At 38.1% G+C, this 25,556-nt stretch overlaps 1 protein-coding gene and 1 long non-coding RNA gene across 7 annotated transcripts in view; one reads left to right on the forward strand and one right to left on the reverse strand.

Annotated features, from left to right (window-relative positions):
- Nucleotides 1-25,556, forward strand: part of LOC309504607 — a 227,636-nt gene that overhangs the window by 83,427 nt on the left and 118,653 nt on the right. The gene's annotated exons all lie outside the window — the stretch shown is intronic.
- The window catches only part of enox2 (ecto-NOX disulfide-thiol exchanger 2), a 240,142-nt gene that overhangs the window by 61,532 nt on the left and 153,054 nt on the right, over nt 1-25,556 (reverse strand). For all 6 annotated transcript variants that reach the window (XM_082177727.1, XM_082177726.1, XM_082177723.1 and 3 more), the window contains one exon: nt 11,318-11,449. In XM_082177727.1, the coding sequence (XP_082033853.1) occupies nt 11,318-11,429 (112 nt within the window). In that variant the 5' untranslated portion in view covers nt 11,430-11,449. The remainder of the gene's footprint in view (nt 1-11,317; nt 11,450-25,556) is intronic.

The raw sequence follows: 25,556 nt of genomic DNA on the forward strand, positions 1-25,556 counted from the left end.
ACTGAGTCCATAGCCACTTTCAAGAAATGGCTGAAGATGCATCTTTTTCACCAGCACTTGATCCAGTAATACTAACACTTTCTCTTCTATTCTATTCTATTATAATTTTATTTTTATTTTTGTGTGTCAGATGTGTTTGCAGATTTAAATGTAAATGTAAATGCAATAAAACGGTTTCAGTTAAAGGGGAATCCAACACGGACTTCTGAAGCAGCAATACCGAGAGTATAGAGGGTATGATATATATTGAAGTCACTTTCCTGCCGGAACACGCCGCCTCAGCTGGACTGAGTTTGGCTGAGAGGAACAAACCGCATGGGTTTCTTCGACAAATCAATGCTGACCAAAACTTGATGACGTAATCACGTTCACAACGGAGCCTCTGAATGTTAAACGGAGACAAAGCATACAGATTGGATTAGCGTTCATAGTTCAAAAGAATTCAAGAACAATAGTTATTTTTTATCGGCGGGCTGCTGTCTCTGTCTTTAAGGGTTAATGTGCCTCGCGGCAGCAGGTGCAGGACTGCACATGGTCTGGCACTGAGGTAATAGGCAGCGGACTGATGAATTATGGAACCTGCTCTCGGCTGGCACACAGCACATTAAGCAGGCAGAGAAATTACAGACCTGTTCTCCAGGAAAAGCAGTCAGTTAAAAAATTACAGCTTGAAAATATATTTATTCATAGCACCTATAAGATAGATGATCCACATAAACAAACGGTCTCTCCTGATAAATAAAACGATATGTTTGTTTAGAAACTGATCTAGTATAATCAGAGGTAGATTGATCAAATACACACAGTTTCCCCCACCACGGGATCCTCTATACATCAGGATCAGGTTTAGATTAAGGAAAGGCAGGGGAATATCCTAGGGCAGTAATGCTTAACAGAGATTATTTACATTTGTTCTCAGCGCAAAGCCCAGACAGGATTTTCTCAAGCCCGAGGAATAAGAGATGTGGGGAAAACACCGATGTTTTCTTGTCTCAGCTCTGTTAACAACTACTCCAGAAGAAAACTAACAATTGGCATGGAGTAGTTTCTTAAATGAGAAGATATAGGCTACAGTATCTTTTAAATAGCTAAGCTTGACTAAAAGTGGGGGAAATCATTGGAACGAGCATTTCCTTGCTCTTTGAAACAAGGCTGCATTTACACTGCAAGTCATAATGCATCTGATCTTTTGACCATATCCATGTTTTTGTCCCGCCTGTTTACATTCACTTTAGGGCTTATTCACACCTGGTTACTTATTGTGTTTTCTCTGATCGGATAGCCATCCAATCGTGAAAACATTGGGGAGTAAATGCCCTCCGAAATGCTTTTGAGACTTGAAACTGGACAAATGTAAATGCATACAGTAGTTGTGGAAACCACATATGTAAAGTTTACTATGGAAGCTGGTTTCTGCCATGGAATAAAAAAATGAAAAAGGTAATTGCGACTTTTAATCTCACAATTCTGACTTTAAAGGTGCAATGCGCAAGTCTCTGAGTTTTTGCAGAACTATGCCCCCTCTGGCGACAAGCGAAACTGCAACCAGAGGTGTGCACGCTCATTCCGTCCCGAATCCCTCTTATTTATTTTACTGTACAGGATTATAGAGGCAATCGCAGTGATCAGAGAAGGGCTCATTCAGCCCATCAGGCAATTGTTTAAGCATGTATGGGTTAGAAAAACGGGTATTTTTAACATGAAATGTTGCGCATTGCACCTTTAAGTCACAATTGCGAGTTATAAAGTCAGAATTGCATGATATAAAGTCATAATTGCGTGGCACACAGGCACGTCTGCTTTATAATACAACATTAAAAGTCATCTTTGTGGACAAGAATGTCGCCCTCGCATTATGGTGGCTTGGAAATCAAATGGAAAATGGATATACATGTTTAGACGTAGGACAGTTGTCCAGATATCGGATATGTATCTGATTTAAAACCACATTTGAAAGTGGCTCAGTTCGGATACGGGGAAAAAAATGTGCAACAAAATCTGATATGTGTCAGATGTGAGTAAAAAAATCTGATTTTTGTGGCAGTGTAAATGCAGCTGAAGAGAGTTTGGTGTTCTGTATCAACATAATCTAATTCAAAACACAAGCTTCCTCCTTTGTCCACCCAGATCTTTAATTAAAACCAGGCAGCAAAATGTTTCATTTAGAAATCATCGTGGTATTGATGTCGCAAACAGAGTACATTAACACATGAGCCACTCTCCCTGCTTTCACATATCTAGAAACAATGTTTTGATTGGTTGTAACACATCTAGGCATGTGACGTCATCGAATGAAAGCTGAAGCTTTTTATCACGGTATTGAACTACATTACAAAAACAGGTCAAAAAGAAAAGCAAACTTCAGTGCTGTCCTCTTAATAACAAGTTTAATAACGGTTTATCAAAAAAAAAAGAACCTTTATCATTTAAATACATACAAATAAAATAAAATAAAAAATATAAAAAAAAGTAAACATGTTTCAAATTGATTTAGGTGCAAAAAGTGCACAACTATGAAGAATTAAAATGAAGAATCCAAACATTTTTGACCAATCTCTAGATATCTTTTCTCAGCTGGCATGCTTAGTCCAGATTAAAATATTAAAAATGTGAAAACATTTTATTTACTTTTTTTAAGTATCTGTTGTTAGAAACCATAGTGAATACAAAAATCTGAATGGTTGTTTGCAAACATGCAAATAGGCTACTGTTTGACTTCCTTCTGTATGTTGCTGATTTCGATATGTTTTTGTGTGTGTGTGTGTGTATGTGTGTGTGTGTGTGTGTGTGTGTGTGTGTGTGTGTGTGTGTGTGTTCCACAAAAGAAGAAAATACATACCGGTTTGAAACGACTAGTTTAGTTGTGTTTAGTGCAGTGGTTCTGCTGAATATCTAACAGTGATCATCTTCTCAAATTATGTAAGAGAAATAGAAAAAACAACCAAACAAAATTCATGGCAAAAAGCAAGAACAGCTTTTCAATTATTTATTTAGGATTACTTTGAACGCTTTAAATATTGATGCTGCACTGGAATGCGAGTTGGATATACCACTAATAATATGCAATACTTCTAAAACCTAGCTTCGCTTTGGGCAGCTGCATTAAAAGGCAGCCATCAATCAAAAGAGCAAGAGAGTCAAAAAAATCAGGCTGGCATTTAACAGCGAAGAGCTGCTGGCGACCGGTGCCTGCTGGAGAGGAGGGGTCTGCCACGCTCTCCACCTTCCTCTGCAAACGTCCCTCTCAGCAGCAATGCTAAAGAATGACACAGTTACACCCCATGAGGCATGTTGGCTATTCTCAAATGAGGCATGCAAACCATCTCCCAGTGGAATAAGTCAGCATGTCTTTGTGGGAAATCTGCAGCTGAAGATCTGCCGTTTCACACCGCAATTCACCCCTGACGCTGGCAGGGATTCTTAGGGCAGGATTTTACTTTACTCCACTATACCTAGCGCAGAGCCAGAACAGTGCTTTAACATACTTATTTTAGCCTCAAAAACAATCATTTTCCTAATTTCTGGGACAGCTGTTACCAAAAAACACCAGATGTGAAAAAAGCAGCTCCACAATACATTCATTATATGTTTTAACACAAGTTTACTCTAGTATAACGGTGAGTCAAATAAAGCCCTGCGTCAAAAACTGTGTTTAACTGAATGCATAATAAAAGTTAAAGCTCATATGTTACATTAAAACTCTGGAAAGTGTTGTCTAAAGTATTAGAGGGCCTTGATGAGAAGGAGTGAGAATGGCAAACAAAAGCTAAATATGGATACAGGGTTGTATTGATTGTAAATGTTCTGCTATACCAAGTTTTTTTGAGACTGAGCTAAATCACTACATTAGAGACTGACTAATCTAAATACTCAGTAAATCATTTTTAGATGCTTTCTATTCAGACAGTGAAAAATAGTCCTCTCATTTCAGCAGCAGAGGACATTGATTCCCCCATGACTACAGCAGGCTAGTGGATATTGACTGACAACTTTGAAACAGGAGCTGTAGGTTGCATATCAAACAGGCTATAAAATGATAGGTCAAGATCAGTGAGCAACGTATAAGCATGGGTTCCCATTAAAAATCATACAGCTGGAGAATGATGCAAAGAACATCTGAATTTAACAAGCAAGCACGCATTTATCAAAATGGGCTCTGCAAAGCAATATACAAATTAGAAAAGAAATATGCAATGCAGCAAAACTAAAATATAATCTACAAAGCTATGAACAATGCACCAGATTTTGTTAAAAAGGCTGTTCTGGAGAATTAGAATGAACACAGTTTTGGTCACTTCATTTTCAAATTAATAAAACAAATTTATTTCGCAAATGGCCTTTCACACTCTACAAGATAACCTTCATAAAAAGTTATTAACAGATCTTTAAGCGTCCAGTGAAAAGACAGACATATGGATGGACTGAAAGACTATCTATCTATCTATCTATCTATCTATCTATCTATCTATCTATCTATCTATCTATCTATCTATCTATCTATCTATCTATCTACAGACAGACAGACAGATAGACATAGAGATAGATAGATAGATAGATAGACAGACAGACAGACAGACAGACAGACAGATAGACAGATAGATAGATAGATAGATAGATAGATAGATGTGGGGGAAAAATGTAAATGTGGCTTTAAATCATGGTCATAAAAGAGCCAGAGCTCAGCTGGAGACTGTTCCAGTTAGCTGTCTTTCCTGATGATATTGATCATAATACGAGCTCCCTATGAATCCTGTGGAGCTGCACAAGTATCACAGAGCAGACCCACATTCCCTGCCTAAGGAGAGTGGAAATATAGAGCGGCATAAAAATATGCTGTGGTTAAGGCCTGTGGACCCCCCCAAAGAGCAATAACACATATCTCTTTGATGCATTCATAGGAGAAGTCATATTTATATAGATAAATGAAGAGTCAAGAGCAACTACACTTGACTCAGCCCAGAGGTCCCCATGAGCTGAGATCTTCAACAGCAGAAGCTGAGAAAATACTAAATAATAAAACTTAGAATAACAGTAGACATGGAGGAAGATGTTTGCAAAGGCACAGGAGACTCTTGTACACAAACGCTAGGAAAGTGAGCTAAGCAAATGAGTGCATACTACATTCCTGTGAATGGAAAGTCAACAGAAGTGGGAAAGTCTACATGTTCTTAAGTCTGCTGTAATGCAAGCAGTCAACATTGATAAGATTTACGAAACACCTTCTTACTACTTACGAGACAGCCATTTCAGAATACCAACATCTCCAATGCCACAATCCTAAACAGTGTAGCTCAAAATGGTGCTGTGTTGACATGGTCTGGGGCATGAGAATATTGAAGCAATACTATTCCAACGCTTGAGAACAGCTGGTCAGAGATTCTGAATAATTAATCATAGTAAAGTGCAAGCCAGACTGTAGCCAAGTGAAAACACAAAGTGCAGTGTACTCATCCTGAATACACTGTAGTTACAAGGCTGAGTGATATATTGAATATTCACTAGGGGTATGCAATATATATATATAAAAAAAAAATAAAAAAAAACAGTGGTGATTTTATCTCTAACAATAATTAGATGCTATTTTGCTAAGTGTGTTTTTGAGCTGGTGCCTTAGCTGTCAAGGCCTGTCGTCGACAACTAACTCCTGAAGTGTTTTTATTTTATTTTTTATATTCTGTGTGGTGGTTAGTTCACAGCAGTGACACGAGTTAACTAGGGGGCAATATGTGCCCAATTTAATTGATCACCAGGGGCATTTCTACCTTTATAAGGTTTTTTTTTTTTTACTTACTAGATGAATGCATCTTTTATGTCAAATTCTTACATTTGACCAACAAATTAAATGGTTGGTCAAAAAACAATAAGGTTTCATTGCTTAACATTAGTTGACTACATTAGTTAACTGGAACTAATAATGAACAGCATTTATTAAAACTTTGTTAATGTTAACTTCAACAATTAGGCTACTAATAAAGTATTAAAATCAAAAGTTGTATTTGTTAAAGGGGTCATATAATGCCATTTTTGTACAAGCTAATATGATTCTTTACGGTCTAAATTAAAAGTTTGTAATATACTTTAATTAAAAATTCTCATTAGTATTGTAAGAAAACACAAATTTTACCTGGTCAAAAACAGCTCTGTTTTCAGCACACCGTTTGAGTGCATGTGTCTTTAAATGATAATGAGCTTTGCTCACCCCGCCCCTCTGTTCTGTGCGTACACCGTTTGTAACACAATAACACAATAACCATAACGCGTTTTTCATTATAAACGTGGGATTATGAATTATATTGAGAACGTCGTACATAGAAAACATGCCGTAATGTACCATGAGTGTAAACAGCCGCATTCATCGTGAAGCGTGCACGCGATTTGCAAAGATTAATATAAATATTAATATAAAGGTTAATAAAACGTTACACTCACTTCTTCTTCTGGAGGTGCAGCAGGAACACAAATAGTTGGTACCGATCCTTTTTTCAGGAGCAGCTTCTTAGCAAAACCAGCTTTATACTGACCCTCGTTTGTAAAGCAGTCTGGTGTGTGAAATGATTCGCGCAAACATGAAAGCATTGACGTTGATCGTGGGGAATATTCCCTTCGAAAACAAACTCAGCCACTGCGTCTTCAGCGGTTCGGATTTAGGAGCATCAAAATGACTGCTGTGTTCCTTATTACACCCAAGAACAGAACACCACAATCGCTTAGACGCCATTCAGCTCAGACAGTGCTCCAGCGTTTATCAACAATGACCGCGCTGGTCCGCGTGGACTATGATTGACAGCTCACGAGCGAGCGAGGACGGGTCTGTGTTGAAACGCTGCTGTCAATCAACAATCGTGGGAGGGGCGTCAATTTTGTGACGTCACAAAATCGAACGGCTTGATTTGAGACAGGGGAAAACATATAAGAAGATAAAAAAAAAAAAAACACTGCATGGATTTCTCTCATTTTATGATGGTTGTGTACAGGCACTGCCAACACACATTTCAGTACAATCAACTTGTAAAAGTGCATGTACCATTATATGACCCCTTTAACATTAGTTAGAAGTAACATGAACAAACAATGAAGAGCTTTATTTTTATTAAAACATTAACAAAGATGAGCAAATTCAGTAACAAATATATTGCTCATGTTAGTTAATACATTAACTAATGTTAACAAATGAAAACTTATTGTAAAGTGTTACCAAATAAAGTAATATATTAAGACACTATAGGGATGTTATCAGTCACATGAAACAAAATTCTATTTTGGTCTACAAAAGTAGCACAGAAATGACATCTGAAGCGGCATTTAGATACATTTACAACTGCATAAATACTACTACAAAATAAACGTTTTAAAAATAAATTTTTGAATATGATATTTTTTTTTTTTATATGAAAAAAATAATTGCATTTTTAAATCTGAAACTAAAACTGACAAGTAGGCGGTGTCAAGTCCCAGTCATTGAATCATTCATTTATTTATTTATTTTTTCAAAGCGACTGATTCATTCAGAAAGGAAGCAAGTAACTGTATATGAGTGTATTATTGAATCATTCACTCAAATGATTAGTTTAATGATTGTGTTGTTGCGGAGACACACAACGGTTCTGCTCTGGCTTGGTTTAGACTAACTAACTGGTTAATTGGCAACAATTGCTGACATAGTTAATTTAAACTTTTAATTAACTGTAAATATAATCACCCTTTTAAATAATTTCAGAACAAAAGGATACATATCAAATGTATTTCTTTAGCTCTCACACAGTCCTTGTAGTTGCTCAATAAAAGTGTGATCTGGATTTTAAAAGAGACACACTTTATCTCTGTTGATAATGCCATCAGCTGTGCGTAATGGAGGCGGGATTGATTAAACGGTTGGCTGAATGGACTACTCAGTGTCACATTCATAAACATATGACTCCACACAACTTGCTGAGGCAGCAAAGTCCAGGAATGGAGAGGAGTTTGAGTTTTGGAGACTGTTAGGATGTTGGAGGCAACAGCTGCTCCCACTGTGTGATTAATGAGGTAAGACTTGAGGCAGACAGTACTGCCTCTTCCCTCTACCTCCAATCAAAATACAGCCTGAGCCAATGCCTACTGAACATAGCGGGTCATAATAACATCATGCAGACCCAGCTTCTCCCTGTAGCACGGTGGAAAGGAGCGATCAGCAAAAAGCTGCAGATCAACGGCTGCATACAGTATATGGCATTTACATTTTACATTTAGTCATTTAGCAGACGCTTTTGTCCAAAGCGACTTACAATTTAGGACTAAATTAAGCGAGTCATCGTGAAGAAGCAAAAACAATGCAAGAAGTGCTCAAAATACAAAGTTCAGGCATTGTTCAGAGTAGCATAAGCCCGATAAGGGAGGATTAAAGGAAAAGGAAAGATTTTCATTTCATTTTTTTATTTTTTTTATGAGGTTAAGTGCTCACGGAAGAGATGAGTTTTCAGTTGTCTTTTGAATGTTGTCAGGAATTCTGCACTCTGGATGAGGGTGGGGAGATCATTCCACCAGCATGGAACCGTGAATGTGAATGTTCTGGAGAGTGATTTTGTGCCGTCGCTCACTGACCGATCGTAGGCTTCTGGTAGGGATGTAGACTCATAGGAGCGAGTGAAAGTAGGAGGGAGCTGACCCTGTGGTAGATCTGTAAGCAAGCGTCAATGCCTTGAACTTGATGCGAGCAGCGAGTGGTAGCCAGTGCAGAGAGATGAACAGAGGAGTAACGTGGGCCCTGTTGGGCTCGTTGAAGACAAGACGAGCTGCAGCATTCTGAATCATTTGTAGAGGTTTAGGTGCACATGATGGAAGTCCAGCCAGAAGAACATTGCCGTAATCAAGCCTAGAAATGACCAGGGCCTGGATGAGAAGTTGTGTTGCATGCTCAGTTAGGAAAGGCCTGATCTTCCTGATGTTGTGCAGTGCAAACCTGCATGATCGAGCTGTCTTTGAAATGTGGTCTGTGAAGGTCAGCTGGTCATCGAACATTACTCCAAGATTTCTGACCGACCTTGATGGGGTGATTGATGCTGACTCTAGCTGGATAGTGAAGTCGTGCTGTAGAGACGGTTTGGCAGGGAGTGCAGAGAAGCTCAGTCTTTGCCAGGTTGATATTATTACTAAGCAGCCTAAGATATCAATGATTAGCAAGAAAAGAAAATGGGATGAGCAAAGTAGAGAAATATCTATATGTATGTGGCATATGTGACCCGCTGTGACGCCCTGATTCGAGGCCTTCATCTGTATTCTTCGAGTCTCTACCAGGCAGGAAGCGAGGGGAGGCAAAAAGACTCCCAGAATTCCCCACGGCGGGACTGATTAGAATAAAAGACCCACAGTCCTGGCGGAACGAGCTTCTGGGAGCCAGGACACATTAACAGCACTAAGAGCCGTTTCATTCCAGCTCATTGCATGGCTCACAGATCAAGGCTCCATAGTCTCTCTGACATAAAATCGCCATCAGCATTTCTCTCCTCCGAATGTCAGTCTATAAACCGCAAGGCAAACTCCATAATTTGCTCTAGGGCGGTGATCTCGCAAACGGGAGCCTGAGACGTTTCGCGTGGCGGCGACGTAAACAGTGCAAATTAAATTTGATAGGAAAATAGCGTAGGTGGCTAGAGCGTCCCCACGGCCCACTTCATTTGAAACATGCGCCAATAGCGGGGTAAACCCGTGCATATATATCTGCGACTACGCTGCTGCAAATGTGTCTTTAAATAAGATGAAGGAGGTGATTTACGAAACTCCACAGAGAATCGATTCTAAAACCCGAGGAGAAAGACACATTCCCGTATATACTGCAACCGGTGTGTTTACTGATAAATGCAGCCCATCATTTTGAATGATATTGGAGAAAGAACAAAAATTAGATGTTTGCTGCCTGTCGGCGGATGACCCGCCAGTGTTTTCATTTCACCGTAATGAAATCCATCAGTCTTGCAGTTGCATTTCATTCTAATCTCACTGGAATTAAATGGACGCTTCTATGGCATTTTTGGACTCCTCACCTTTTGCGTTCCAAGTAATAAACGGTGCAGTGCAAAAGAGAAATGCATTCTGAAATGAGCGTTGTGGATGTGTGGGTTTAAGTGACTCATGCGCACCAGCTGAGATGTTCTGCGTCTCCATCCAGCTGGCATAACGCAGCCTCTGCTCAGAGCGTCACACAACCATTCCTTCACATTGTGTTGCCGACTAACCAGTGAGATGAAAAAGCCCTGAAACTAATTGGCCACTCGTGTTTGAAGTTTTCACACTGGTACTTTCACACTCTTGCTGACTCAGTTGAGCTTCTGATCAGGGAGAGAGGCCCACAGGATGCATCAGGCTCAGTCTCTGCTTAATACTGCAGCAGTGGGAGGTAAGACTAGCAAACATCCATCAAACTAAACCTTTAACTATATCTTTTGCACTATAAATCTAAAGTCTGGTCCACACTGTAGCTTATTTTATCCCAAGGCAGGTCACTTAGAAAGGATGGGTCTGTCTGATTGGCACATAATACAACTAGACCATGGTTCAATTTTTATGATGATTATGGGGTGAGTACAACTGAAATCCATGACATAAAAATAACAGATTGGTATGAAAGAAAGTGTCAACTGATTCAAATAATGACACTGCACTTTCCATGGCAGTACAGGATAGTGTTTTTAACTAAAACGATAAAAAACTGTTAATTGAAACAAGGGTGAAAAATATATATAACTATTAGATTAAAAACTTTGAAAATGGAAATGGAAATGAGAAACGTTCAGTTGGCCACTAAAGAAATAAATAAGTTTAACTGAAATTGTAATAATAATAATAATAATAAGAAAGCTAAATAGAAATGTAAAAAAAAAAAAGACTAAAAAAAAAGACAATAGCACATGACAAAATTCCTAATCCTAAAATTAAAGCGAAAACTGAAAATATAAAAATAAAAGGTAATTCAAAATATCAATAAATACTAATAGTATATAAATAATACTAAATTAAAACTGGTAAAGACAACATGAAGACATTAGCAGAAAATGTCCATGATATGTTCAGAATTTCCATCCATTAAAAAGTAGTACAGACTATTTCATGGATATATCTCTGCAAAAGTGAGGCAGAGAAAAACCTAAATAATGTGTTACAAGTAAGTGTTTTCACAATATCTAAATTTTCAGTATTTGGAATTACCAGGTTACACAAAAGAACTAGCTGTTGGATTTGTTTGTGAAGCTTGAGACATTGAATTTCTGAAATAAATATTTTTTAAACACAAAAAATAGTCAAGTTAGCATTGGCTATGGTAAGTTGATTTGTCATAGCTTACCTGACATGATAGGTTGGCCAGTTATGCTCATGGGGGGCATTCCCAGGTTGTTCATGGCAGTAGCCCAAGCATTAGGGTCCGACATGGGCATCGCTAAAGAGTTGGAGTCCATGGCAATATTTCTGAGCCCCTCTGTGAGAGAGAGAGAGAGAGAGTGAGAGAGAGAGAGAGAGAGAGAGAGAGAGAGAGAGAGAGAGAGAGAGAGAGAGAGAGAGAGAGAGAGAGAGAGAGAGAGAGAGAGAGAGAGAGAGAGAGAGATCTGGGTTTAAATTTAAAAATGTTTGTCTCTTACAAAATATACAAAGGACACATATTAAAATGCTGAAGAGGAACCCGTTTGAATCTCCAAACCTGAGTGTAATTATAATTCCTGTCTGGAAAGACCTCTCAGTGATGAGGCTGTTACTCAATTAACCCATTTAATCCCACCGGTCACATCTGTGACCATTTTTTTTTCTTTGAAGTTGGAGGGTCTAAAAGTTGTTGATGTACACCTTTAAAAAGGCACAGAGAACCTTTTTGAATAAGTAATGGGACAATGTGGTTAAATGTGTTAATATACTGGTATTTAGTATGTTAATATACTGGTATTTAGTATGTAAATATGTAATATATGGGTTTTAAAAGTCTGAGCTGAGGACTGGAACTTAATAAAATGGTGAGAAATGGTGAGTTGAGAGAGGCGAGATGTGATGTGTTTGTCAGTTTAACACATTGGGCACCAAACTTCTTCTGAAAACTAATTTATGTACGATTAACACAGCAGAGGTGCCAATGTGCTTTAGCACCACATCACTTCAGAGAAAACAGACTGCCGTTTTAATAAGACTGCCAGAGGTCTGATAAATGTCAGCATTGCCCACCAAAAGAATGCAATAAAATAGAGAAATAGAGTTCAGAAAGTTCCCATATCTGAGGTGTGACCACTGGGCTAACAGTGTGTGAGAGAACATGTGGTTCCTGCATGGAGTGGGCGGCAGTCACGTGGATGTGAGGAGATCATTTCCACGAACTATTGAGAAAATGTCTTTGTGGTTAGTCAGGGATTTATTAAACAGAGTTAATGGAAAAACAGCAGAGATAATTAGTTCTCCGGTTCTCCAGAGGGATATTAAAGGGGGTTTTGGTCAAGCATCTAAAAAGAGCACATTTATTTAGAACAGAAAAAAATGACCTTGCCAACCCTTCTCTCGAGGGTTTACAGTATCTTTTAACATTTAAATAACGCCATATCATGTCTGAATTAACATAATTATACGGCAACAGCTTTCACTCGTGATTAGTCTCTATGACAACACTATTGATCCATGAGCGGCTTTGCTGTTAATACATTTATATTTATTCACCTATTCACTATTTTGCAAAAACACTGACTACGTTTACATGCAGCCAATAACCCGTTCAAAACCGGGATATTAGCAATAACCCGGTCGCGCACGGCCATGTAAACACCGGCAAAAACCCGGATATGCTCATATCCCGGTTTTTAAAAACCCGGATATTATCCCTGGGGTACCCCTTTTCTAACCCGAATATTTGGTCATGTAAACGCGTATCGGCATATCCCCATCAAAAGGAACATTGATTTGTGTTCTGCGCATGTTCTATTCGCAAGGAATCTTGGTCTTTTGAGGAGAGACGGCGCATACAAAAACCCGCGTGCAGTATACCGGAAGTAAACAAGAAGTATAGGTAAACATGGCGAGACGCAGCACAGCACCACACTTTTGGAGCGAGGAGGAAATCGCAAACAAAGGCGATCGCTATCTGCCCCGAACTATTCATTATCCGCGTGCTGCTGCTGTTGTTGTTGCCTTTGGATACAGGAAGAAGAATCGGAAATGACGCACATTGCGTCTTAACGTTGTCCGTACGTCCAGACGCTAACCGTGCGTCGCCGTTTACATCGGGATATTGCCAATTGATTACAAATTCCATGTATACAGGAGTAACTCTCTCTACTCACACATGTAAACGGGTTATTCCGAATGTTTCAGAAACCCAAATAGTGACCTTAACCCGACCATAACCCGATATTTGACAGCATGTAAACGTAGTCACTGAAACATAAAAAAGTGAACATAGTAAAAGGAAACATTGACTAAAAGAAAATTACGGAGCTACTTGCAGAACTACCTTTAAACGTTGAAGGGCTGCCATTTCACAGAAGACTAAATAAATATAAGCATCATGGCACAATGGTTGTCGTCTCCTAATTAGGACCAAACATAGATAAGTATTAAGGGTCAGATTTACTAATCAGGGGAAATTAGCATGAGAGCGCAATCCCATAAAAGCACAGACGGGAGTAGAAAGTTCTGCTTGTGATCTACTGACAATGCGCACATTAAAGAACACAGACCGGCCGGATCATTTCCATAATGACCAACACAATCTACTGTAAGCCCGTCTATAGGTCCAATGGCGGTTTCCGATAGGACAGGTGAAGGTCTCTGCGCGTTACTGTCTTTTCTTTTACGCAACACAACCAGATTAAATGAAATACATTTTCTCATATGTATTACCTCGTTATTTCATCTGACTCCATAAATTAAAAAGGTTTTAATGATATCCGAGTATCATTAAAAGTGGGTGAATGTTTGATTATTCTATTCAATTCTTTACTTTATATTTTACCCGTTCAGATTAGGAAACTAAGTCGCTTTGAGGTCCTCACGCCTGCCGTTTAACGCAGGTTTCACGATCACAAACTCGCCAGCTTTGGGTCACTAAACAGAGGTAATTGACTAATATCTTTAGACGGTCGCATTCACGCTTACACAATCATCGATTTTTGTTTACATAAACTTAAACATAAATCTGACTCAGATTTGCGGGAACATACGAATCCGTTTAATCTATTTGGGAAAATAATTTCAGAATTAGTCAGAATAACTTCAACCGTAACAATTTATTGACCTGTAGAAGAGAATAAATATTTACTGTACATACAGGAGTTTGAATGGAGGATCTGGGGGAGGGCACACCTTTTAAGGGGCACACAATATTTCTCATATTCTAGAACTTCTTGGAGCTTTGTATTATGGGCTGTGAGAATGAGACTACTTTACCAGGCGCACTGAAACAAAATGATACCAAACATGTATAGTTACTTATTGTACACACTTAACATTGCCCAGGTTTTTAGTGAGTTTTAGGTGAGGGGGAGAAGAGGGGGAACAGGGTGATGAGGAGACTGTAAAAGTGAGAGAGGGGGAACAGGGTGATGAGGAGACTGTAAAAGTGAGAGAGGGGGAACAGGGTGATGAGGAGACTGTAAAAGTGAGGTGTGAGCTGCACTGTGTGCTGCGTCTCGGATGTTGCTGTGACATATGCAAGAGAGAGTTCAAATGTTAATTCTCAGGAGAGTCTTTTGTTTTCTTGAGGGGTAACCCAGACTTACTGGCACCTGCCTTACACTACCAAGAGTTAGCGAGGCACATAAGCGATCGGTTTAAGACATGCTTTTTTTGGGGGTGTGGGGGGCAAATAATGGTTCCAATACCAGTAAACAGACCAGCGCAAATCTTAGTAATCACCTTGCATGGTTCATTTAAATACTCTCCTCCCATTAATTTTGCGTCTGAAAGGGAATCTCCTACAAATTCATATGCAATAAGGTCAGCCGCAAAAATAACCCTGTCCACCCTGTTTAGTAAATCCTGACAGTAGTTTTTAATGCCAAAAGAGGGTTTGTGCTGGCGCAAGCTGTTAGTAAATCTGACCCTTAAAGAGGTTGTGTGGGCACAGATTGGACGGATCCTTAGATGTTCAGGTAAGAGTATAATCTACTACTTGTCGTTAACAAAACTACCTTACCTGTTAACGTTAGCTCAGCAATATATATATATATATATATATATATATATATATATATATAAAAATATATATTATACCGTAACCAGCTGATGACAGCAGCTGTCAACAAATGTCACTCCCTTTTACCGGAAATTGGCGGGCATAGGCTAATGTAGCAGCTGTTGTTTTAGCAACAAAAGATACCCTCGGCTGCTATTTGCAACTAAACGCTGCCAGCTTTTTATTATTGTATTTTTTTTACACAAAAAAAAAAACGCCCTTGTCAACTTTTTCGTGTCAAAAAAGACACCAAGTGTAAACAAAGAAAAGAAGTGATGGCAGGATGATAGTTAGTATGTACGAACAGCGGGAAACTGTATATTCGTGCATTGAGCGCATGTCAAAAGAGCTTGTGACATATGAACGCACACATCAACCCGATACCTTTATTTAGCGTTCATGTAAACATTACATTAGGATTCATCAATCGGAAATAAATGAATTCCGATTTAAACAAAAGTTGTCCAAACCTAGCTAGTGTGAATGGATTGCAGCGACAGGCAATTTCCCTCCCCGCTGAAAGCAGTCTGTAATCAGTCCTTTCCAAATCCATGCCGGACTTTCATTTTACTGCTCCACAATCCCTCCCCACTCGCTGGTTAGACAAACTTTACTCAAAACTATTTATACTACTATTCAAAAGTCTCTTATGCTCACCAAGGGTGCATGTATTTGATCAAACATACAGCAAAAACAGTAATATGTTTTAAATATTACATTTTTAAATTTGGTACTCCAGGTACACTTTCAAGATTCTCTGAACAAAACGTTCAAAAGAACAGCATTTAATTTGAAATGAAAATATTTGGTAACATTATGTATTTACTTTCACTTTTGATCAGTTTAATGCTTCCTTGTTGAATAAGAATAAGTTCAATTTAAAAAAAGTTATAAAGGGTGTTTTAATCATCTAATCTTCACAATTTCATCTCTCTTTCATTCTGCCAGCTATTAGGCTATCAACAAGCAGTGAAATCATGCATTTGGGCCATTAACATGCATGTAATGCTTGAGATGGCGTGGTAACAGAGTGAGTGAACACAGATAGTGAGACTTTTAAAAACACTGCTTGCTCCATTTCCAGTCCGCACCGCTCACACGCTCTGATCAGCAGGCCAGAGGAACATTACTAAAACCTGATCCGGAGTGTAAACACACTGCAATCAAAGCATCGTCCTGTGTAAGTGTTCAGGATTACTATGGATAATGCAATGCCTCCGAAGACTTTCTCATTGAGACGTGGTCTGGGAACCACATGTTCATTTTCTCGTATTTGAGGCGTGGTTTACGAATGCCCAGAGCCGTTTATTGGGCGATACGAATGTCTATCAAATGCGCCTGTACATAGCTCATAGCCAATCGTTTCAATTATACCAGATGACGCATGTAGAGCGACAGAAATTCGACGAGGAAGAAGACGATGGGTCCGAGATTTATGTGTACACGATGGCGTTCAGCGACTATTGCCGTTTGTGCAAGACAAACATGAGGGTAGAAGGTGTGTATAGATATAAACAAACTGCTTCGGTGTGTCGCATAGACGTCGTCATCGTCTTACTGCTCCCTCCCCGTTCTGTGATTGGTTCCCTAGCTGAGGCGAAAATCTGGTCCATGGAATCCATGCTGACTAGCAGCGTGAATAAAATCGCGCTGCGCTCAAGGTAGCATGGGGAAACCCAGGCTATCCGAAGACTGAATCTGAATCCTAAACTTGAAAACGGTTTGTATACAAGCTGTGGATCTGAAGTTTGTTCGGTCAGGAACTGGAACTCATTAAAAGCTTTCAGTGGTAAGCAAAAATGCAGTTTTAAGATTGCTTCAAAGATTACCCAATAACTCAAAGATTACAGCACAGGATGTTTGCTGGACCAATCACTTCCTCTGCCAAGCCTGAAGAGGCCATTTGTCTTGCCAGGATGGAGAGGAGAATGAGACTGATGACGCAGCAAAATCAAAGAGTAAAACCACCTAAACATGATATGGTTTGTATGCTAATATATATATAAAATAGGATAGGGTGAGAATGATATCAACAGTTAGAGACAGTGACTAGTTTTTCTAGAATATCTTTTCTTTTTTCCAGTTGTTAGATTGACGAGATTTTGGCCAAAAAAATAGAAGCCAAAGTGCACATATTGTCAATTTCCAAAGAGGCTTATAGCATGTATTTACTGTAGTAGATTGTCCTGACCTAACAAACCCACTTTGAGAGGAAATGACTTCCCAGGGGACCGTTTCATCTATTTTGGTCTAAATGTCCTTTGGGTCTCTAAGTCACCTTTCTACAACTTCTGTGTGTGTGAGAGAGAGAGAGAGAGAAGGGGGGGGGGGGGGGGGGACAGGGGACGGATGGGGAATGTGTCCTCCATTGGCCTGTTTTCTCACACACACACACACACACACACACACACACACACACACACACACACACACACACACACACACACACACACACACACACACACACACACACACACACACACACACACACACACACACACACACACACACACACACACACACACACACACACACACACACACACACACACACCTCCGCCACTGTGTGGTCACAAAACTTTCTCAATAAAGCTGTCCATGGCTCACTGCCCAAAGCTTCCTCAGAAGGCCAAGAAAAACTCAGAGAAATGTATTTTACGATCTACAAGGTCTTAACAGCTAGTCGGACAATTACTGACTTTTCACAGGAAGTTGCATGGTTGCATGCTTGTGAAGTGAAGCATGGAGGATTCATGCCAACGTAGACAATAATAACTATTGTTTTTGTCCTTGATAATAATGGTTTCTTTAAAGGGCCTATAGCCTAGTTCATCAAAAAAAATAACACTGTCACAATTTACTTACTAAATAAATAATAATAGAAATAAATAAATAATATTTTACAATATATATATATTTCTGTATTTCTGTTTAAATACATTCAATATTGTATTATTATTATTAGTAGTAGTAGTAGCAGTAGTAGTAGTTTAACCTGTATTTATACCGGTGCATATTTAGTTATCTTGTCAATGTGAACATGTGTAGTGTAATATCTGACATTATGTTGTGTACCATCACAAGACAAGGACTGTATAAACGGCTCTTAATTTGACATTTAATGTGATTTCATTTTGATTTGATCAACACTGCATAATTTAGCAAAAAGCAATTGCTAAACTGCCAAGTATTGTATCAAGCACAATAGAATAAATATGTTCTAAAATACAACTTCATCAAATGTCTATGTATCTTTCTCATTCAAAAGCCATGTGTAGATTTAGTTTTTCACTTCATAAGCAAGACTGGTTCTCTCTGGTGAGATTTTTCAAACCCGAGAAGGCAGGCAAGCATTAGAATGAAGTCTTTGGGGACACGCCACAATTGGAAACCTCATTATGCCAAACCATCACGATTTCAATAAGCCTTTTGGATCACCTTGAAAAGACAAGTTAAGCCAGCTAACAACAAATGATTGTTTCTCTACACTCAAGTGTCATATGCCAAGCAGAAAACACCCCCATTTGATCCCATAGATCACTTTTACAGGGTTTAGACCATGTTGGTCCGAGACAGGCAGTCACCAAGAAGACTTCTTCGAAATTCTAGATATCAGGTGTTCCAGCTTCATCAATGTTGAGAGCTCTTCTGTTGAGAGGATATGATGGCTATCAAGCGATAAACGTTATTTTCATGGAATAAACACTTCAAAAAGAGTGTGCATGCATCTCAAGAGCCTTATTGAATGCGATCTGCATTCATACATCTATTGATTATCCATGTCTTAATGAAGTAGGAGGATACAATCACTTGAGTAAATACACTTTCAACACTTTCGATTTTCCTACTGAATGATGGAATGGATGCTGAATGTCTGAGGTTTTCATCTGATTTAAGTGATCTGTAGGTCAGTACTTGAAGTGTTGTCTTGATGGTTGGAAATCAATTGGTTGGATGCTAATTCAGAGTAAGAGTCCAGTTGGTGTAAGACACATAATATACATGCACTGTTTTATCACTCTATACTATATACAGTACACTAGTGTTCAGGAAGATTTATTTATTTTTTAAAGAAAGACTTTTATTTTATTTTATTTATTCAGCAAGGAAGCATTAAACAGATCAAAAGCGACAGCAGATAATTATATTTGACAAAAAAGATATTTCAAATAAATGTTGTTCTTTTGAACTTTCTATTCAAAGATTCCATATTTTAATTTGTAATATTATTTCACAATATTACATAACAGACATCTTTAAATCTTAAACAGCGACCCGAGATGTCATTCACTACCCTCCCCCTCATAAATTTATTTTAAGTTAGACATTCGTTAGTATTCCTTAATCTATTCCAAATTTTAAAAGATTTTAAAGAATGCCTGTTTTCTAATTAATATTAATAATAAAAAAGTGTATAGGAGTCGCTAGAGACCCGAGGTATGTAATAATGTAAGTACTGTATATATTTTTTTCTGAGCAACAATAATTTAATCTCTGATGATTCCTCAAGGTGGCAATGTCTGATACACAATGATGATGTGATGATTATAAGTTTCACTCATAATTATCGCAGACATAAAACTAAAGAATACACAAGTAACATCATCAAAAATTGAAATGGCTTAGCGATTTACTGCAGAGCAAGTACTGTATGCAGTCAAACACTGTCACGTGATGGTGGATCTGGTGAAGAACACTGATTTTGAAGACATTAAGAATGATAGTTTTGAGAATATTGTTGTGATCGCGGATATGAGCCAGACGCGGAATGAACTGGGGATCTGACAATGACAGAGATAATAGTAAAAAGTATCTGCTCATATTGCCCTTCCAAGTTCCAAAAGGTAACGTAATATGCTTTGTTTTATTCTCTTGTAATAATAATTAAAATATTGAGAGTTTTATACAATAGCAGCCATCTGTTATCTGTTACATATAGATCTGGGTCCCTGAAGACCCGAAACAGCAATAATGATTGGAGAAACACTCATGCATTTAAGGATTTTTATTTTTTTACAAAATGTACAGCCCCCCAAATTTTTAATGGTACTGTAGCTATTAATCTCAGTCACTAGGTAGGTTAACATGTCACAGACCATATTTTCCAACACAGATAGCACCTAATGAATTCATAAAATAATGTTTTATTGAAAACTATTCCTTTTCCTGTGCCCTTAATACTATTGTATTATACAGTAACCATTTTATCGAAGCTAAAAGGCACTCAAGGGTGTATTATTTTGTCAATAAAGTCATGGCTAAAAGGGTTGCAGGCACTCTCCTGGACATCATACCTAACTATGCCCTTCAGCCATGACTATATTCAAAATGAATAAAATAGCACAGCCTCTTGAACATTTATAGCTTCAAAAGTGCTCAGCAGAACACATAATACACATCAGCAACAGACATACTGACAGTTGAGTCACCAGCTGTCTTAAGTTAATATATGCAATATAACTGAGCGCACTGTGTTATAACTCAATTCACATTTACAAGTTTAGGCCTTTGCCAGCATGGAATGGTGTTTAGGAAGCAAAAAAGGAAAGAGAAAAACATTGCACAGTGAGACTGTTTTTGTCCCCATCTGAATATGGTTTTACGAAAGCAAGTGAGTCTGTTAAGTTGAAACAGACATTGTTGAATCTTGGCTCAGTTTCTCTGGCTCCTGTGAGCTCTGTCTGTAAGCAGCTTTCGGCACAGCTCACTGTTTCTGCCTTTAAAAAGAGGCTTGCTAAATGTGGCCGGCATTACTGGCGAGGTGGATTCAAATGAACTCCAGTCGTGGGTCGAACGCCCCGGACCCATTCCAGCCCGCACTCACAAACATGACAGCAACAAGGTCTTTCTAACAATGCGACAAGTGCTGTGATCCGACGTCCGTGTGTTTACACAAATTATTTATTTTCTCTGTCTCTCTTCTGGCTGGATTAAGGGAATAATTAGTTTTGGGTTCCAGCTCAGTGGCAGTGACATTTCCCTCGCTGCTCTACATTCATCCCTCAAATGCACAATTTAGGATGTGCGTGTCAGGGCTTTGAGCTCTGGAAGGGTTTGTGTGAGCCGTTTCAGAGGGAAACAGGGTCTGACAGCACTGCTGGAGCAGCACCTTCTGAGCTCTAAGACCTGAGTAGTTTAATAAAGAGCAGTCATCAATAAAGACTCATCATTACCAAACATTTCAACTCGCTCACGAGAGGCGCACGCCTGGACCACCATGTTACAACATCTATAGTCACATTAAAAATGACTGCTGAGAAATGTATACTGTATGCCTGGAATAGCAGACCATGAATACAGCGAGAGATGGAATCCCTTAGAAAAGAGGCATTTGATTTTTGCATGGATCAGGGACTCACTGAAGTTGAAACAGCTCTCCTGTATGTCTGACACTGATAGAGCACTTCTACAAATTTATTGTAGTAGACAATTCAGTGACTCAGAACATTTGGTCATATTGCCAGACACCTTGGAGGGCCGAGACGTTTGTTTAGTTAAATGTATGTTTGACAGATGCAGATTAAATGATTAGCAACTGACCAAAGAAACAGCTAGTGACATTTTTCTAGTGAGAAAATTAAGTCGACTAAACAAGACAGAAAACAAATAATACAGCATGGAATCGTCTGGCTTCAAAAGTGAGAGACATAGCATGCACTACTGTTACTATCAAAAATCAATTAAAAATACAGTAAAATCAGTAATATTGTGAAATATTATCCCAATTTAAATAGAGATGCACTGATACTGAAGTTCTCCACTGATGCAGAGCCGATAAATCAGAATGATATCTGCCGATACCGAGAATTTGATTTTCTAAGTTTTTTTTTTCTTTTTTTTTTTTTTCTCCCAACTAATGCTGTAAGCAGGAACCCTTCTCATTTGGTACATTGTTTAAAATTAACAACAAAGCCCACACTATTCAACTGCTATTTATTTTTTAGATAGAATAATTACACTCAAGTAAAAACTGATATGTTTGTATAAAAATATTTGTAAATTCAGCTGTACATAAGGTAGTTTTCACACTTTAATTCAAACATACTTTTTTCAGCATCATTACTCCATGATCCTTCAGAAATGATTTCTGTATTAACGAAAGTTACTTGGCAACCGTAAAAAGCCTACAGCTTGCTAATGAATTATACTATATTAATTGGAAGATTATTTTTTGCTGCATATATATGATGACAAACCTATTATTATTACATTTAATTATTTATTGAATATTTGAAGCACTTTAATTGCTTGTTGCTGTTATTTTACGTACCTAAAAACAGCTTAAAAATGGTAGTCAGTCACCACTTGGCTTGAATTCATAAATCTATTGAAGAAACTTGATGAACTCATGCACACACTGATGCATATTACGTTAATATCCATGACATGCATCTCTCAACCGCTGGGATCCTGAGAGACTGAAATGTGACTGAGCAAACCCTCGACAGAAGCAGCAGTCTGACACTGCGAGAATGACATGAAAGGAGCAGCACTTCAGCTAATGCTTAAACACAGGGGTCAGCCATCACGATAAGCTGCTTTGAATTTCATATCAGCAGCTCAAACACAGGCTCATCATTGTCTCTGGCTCACTGTGAAAGTCAGGTCCCGTCACTGATTCCCCATTGTGCATCTCTCACACAGTAAGAAAGCAGACTACTACTAAGTGTCAAGTAATGCTTATAAAATATAGACATTTTCATTGCCGTAAAACGTCATTTAAAGCCATATAAATGGTTCAACAGTGGGTAAGGCTCTGCGTAGCTGTACTGTGGTTGAGATCTCAGGCTACGTCTACATTAATCCGGATACATTTGAAAATCCGGATACCATTCACTGATGCGTCCAGGTCGCACTCAGTCGCCATATGTTTGGTCTAAAACACAACTGCTCTCATGTATTGCCGCAGGACAGCAAATGTGAGTAAATTCGGTCATCTTTGCAGGACTGTGATATGAAGAGTGTGCAAAGTAACATTTTAGCAACAGTTTGAAAGCACATAACAGGCACAATACCGGTATAAACATGAATATCTATTGGTACAATATGCGTCACATTACTAAACTTACGTCATCGTTTTTAAATAGCTTTTTTTGAAAGTCCACACTACAACGCGAAAACGGCATATTAAAATTCATCCACTTTGAAGAGCTTTTTCAAAAAGGTTTGTTTTCATTAATAAAAACACCGTCTCAGTGTGGACGGAAGGCCGAAACGGAGAGAAAAAGTTGCGTTTTCAAACGAAAACGTATTAGTGTGGACAAGGCCTCAAGCTCTGCAGATAAGCCAATCAAAGCTCAGTGCAGCTGGAGGGTATATGATTGCTTGATTTTAGTGTTTTCAAATACTTCTGCATGAATTATGTAATTACAGGTACAGCAGAGCTCATCGCCATCTTTGAAGTATAAGTCCATTCTACCTAAAGACCATATCTGGGATCCTTGTTTGACTGAATTAACAGTGTGCCATTTCCTTTAATAGCCAGTGTTTGATCTGGAATTGTAATGGTGAGGACTCACACAACCTCTTTACTTGTACAAATGCTTGCACAAAGGGTTCAAAAAGAGATAAGTTCTTTTAACCCGAACAGTGTTCTAGGACAAGAAGTAATTAAAAAGTGGCTAATTTCTTTGTGAAGTTTGTTATAAAGAAAAAAATTGTTGAGTGACTTGAGTTACGACGTGTTCAGTACATGATCCATGAGTAAAATGGGGAAAAAATAACAGAATCTTAACAATAAAAGACTGTGAAAATCCAATGGTAAAAACCTGTTAATTGTTAAATCCAATGATAAAAATACTATGGCAAAAACCTGTTTAAAAAGGGATAATTTGTTAGTTCTCTTACTCTAAACGGTGACAAACTTTAATAGATCTAATAGGACATTCCATTTCATTTTACAGTAAAATACTGGTAAATATAGTACTGTTTTTGAAAATGGAAAAAGAAACAAGTCATCATACAATTTAAAGTGAAAAAATATAAGTTGATATTTCTAGAATTCTTCACATTTGATAGTTTTCCATCGAAATGATTGTTTCTTAGTTATGTACACTGTAAAAAATTTCTAACCCTCCCAAATCAAAAATTTCAAGTGACCGATAACATCTACATTTTTCAATTGGCCCAAGTGAAATTCTTGTTGCAATAGTCTGTTAACATTGGCTCAATGATAAATAATACGTCAGACTAATTGAAAAATTTTGATGTTATCGGTCACTTGAAATTTTTGACTTGGGGATGTAATTTTTTTTTACAGTGTACATTTGGGGTTTTATGTTACATTTTAAATTGTTAAATTACTGGTTTATTGCATTAGTTTAAACTACCAGAACTATCCAGACCTCCGCAGTGACTTCAATGCTGTTCTTAACAGTTCAGTTTGGGGTGACTGATGGTGTATAAACTTAGTTTAAAAATGCATTCTAAAAAATGTTGGGTTGTTTCAACCCATGTTTGGGTCAAATATGGATAAACCCAACTGTTGGGTTAAAAATGTAATTAAAAAAAATAAAAACCAATGATTGGGTTTCTCCCAATTTGACCCAAAAATGTATTTATTTTTTGGACCAATGTTTAGCAGCAATCTGTAACAAGATTTAAATGCAATGAACTCACAGGAGAAATAAACATCTAGTTGTCCTGAGATAAAAAAAAATTAATACAAAAATAAAAATTGGTGTTTTGTATTTGTCTCAGCACATCTTAGTATTTATATCAACTTGTGAAGAGCTTTGAATCATCATGTGGCTTTCTCTTTGTTTTTAAGGTGCATGTCAGTGCATTACAATGGTAAAAAACTATTTTAGTAATTTGGTATATTAACATTATTTCAGTTAATGAAATATGAAATGTTTTAATAATGTAAAATATAATTTTAATCTGCAAAATGTAAAACGTTGCTACCATGTTTTTTATGATAAAGTTCTAGCAACCACAGCTGCTGTTTTTTTACAGTTAATTCCACAGATTTATATTTTTATTTTCTTACAGTAACTCTTCTGAGTTTGTGAGCTCAGTCAGTGGAGACACTGAGATTTAAAAGCTTTCCCTCTGCCACAGCTCTGATTTTCGCCTTGCCCCTGTGCTGTCTCTCTCAGGTCTCTCTGGGCTTTTTGAACACTTGCATCTTGCTTTCAGGCTTCACTCTGACTTGAATCAGCATGGAGGTGGGGAGCTCTGTTAGAGGGGCTGGGCTTTACTGGTTTTTCCCTCCAGCGAGCCCAGGGGATGTGCCTTTGTTCCTGTACAGAGATGTCTGACATATGCACACGGAGAAAGGCCATTGCCCTGACATAAAAATGCATTCACAACCCATTTTACTTTTGTAATAAGAAGTGCTCCAGAGTAAACAAGGATATTCAACGGAAGGGGTGGGGAAG

This window comes from Leuciscus leuciscus, assembly GCF_965113295.1.
Source record: "Leuciscus leuciscus genome assembly, chromosome: 8".
NCBI lineage: Eukaryota > Metazoa > Chordata > Actinopteri > Cypriniformes > Leuciscidae > Leuciscus > Leuciscus leuciscus.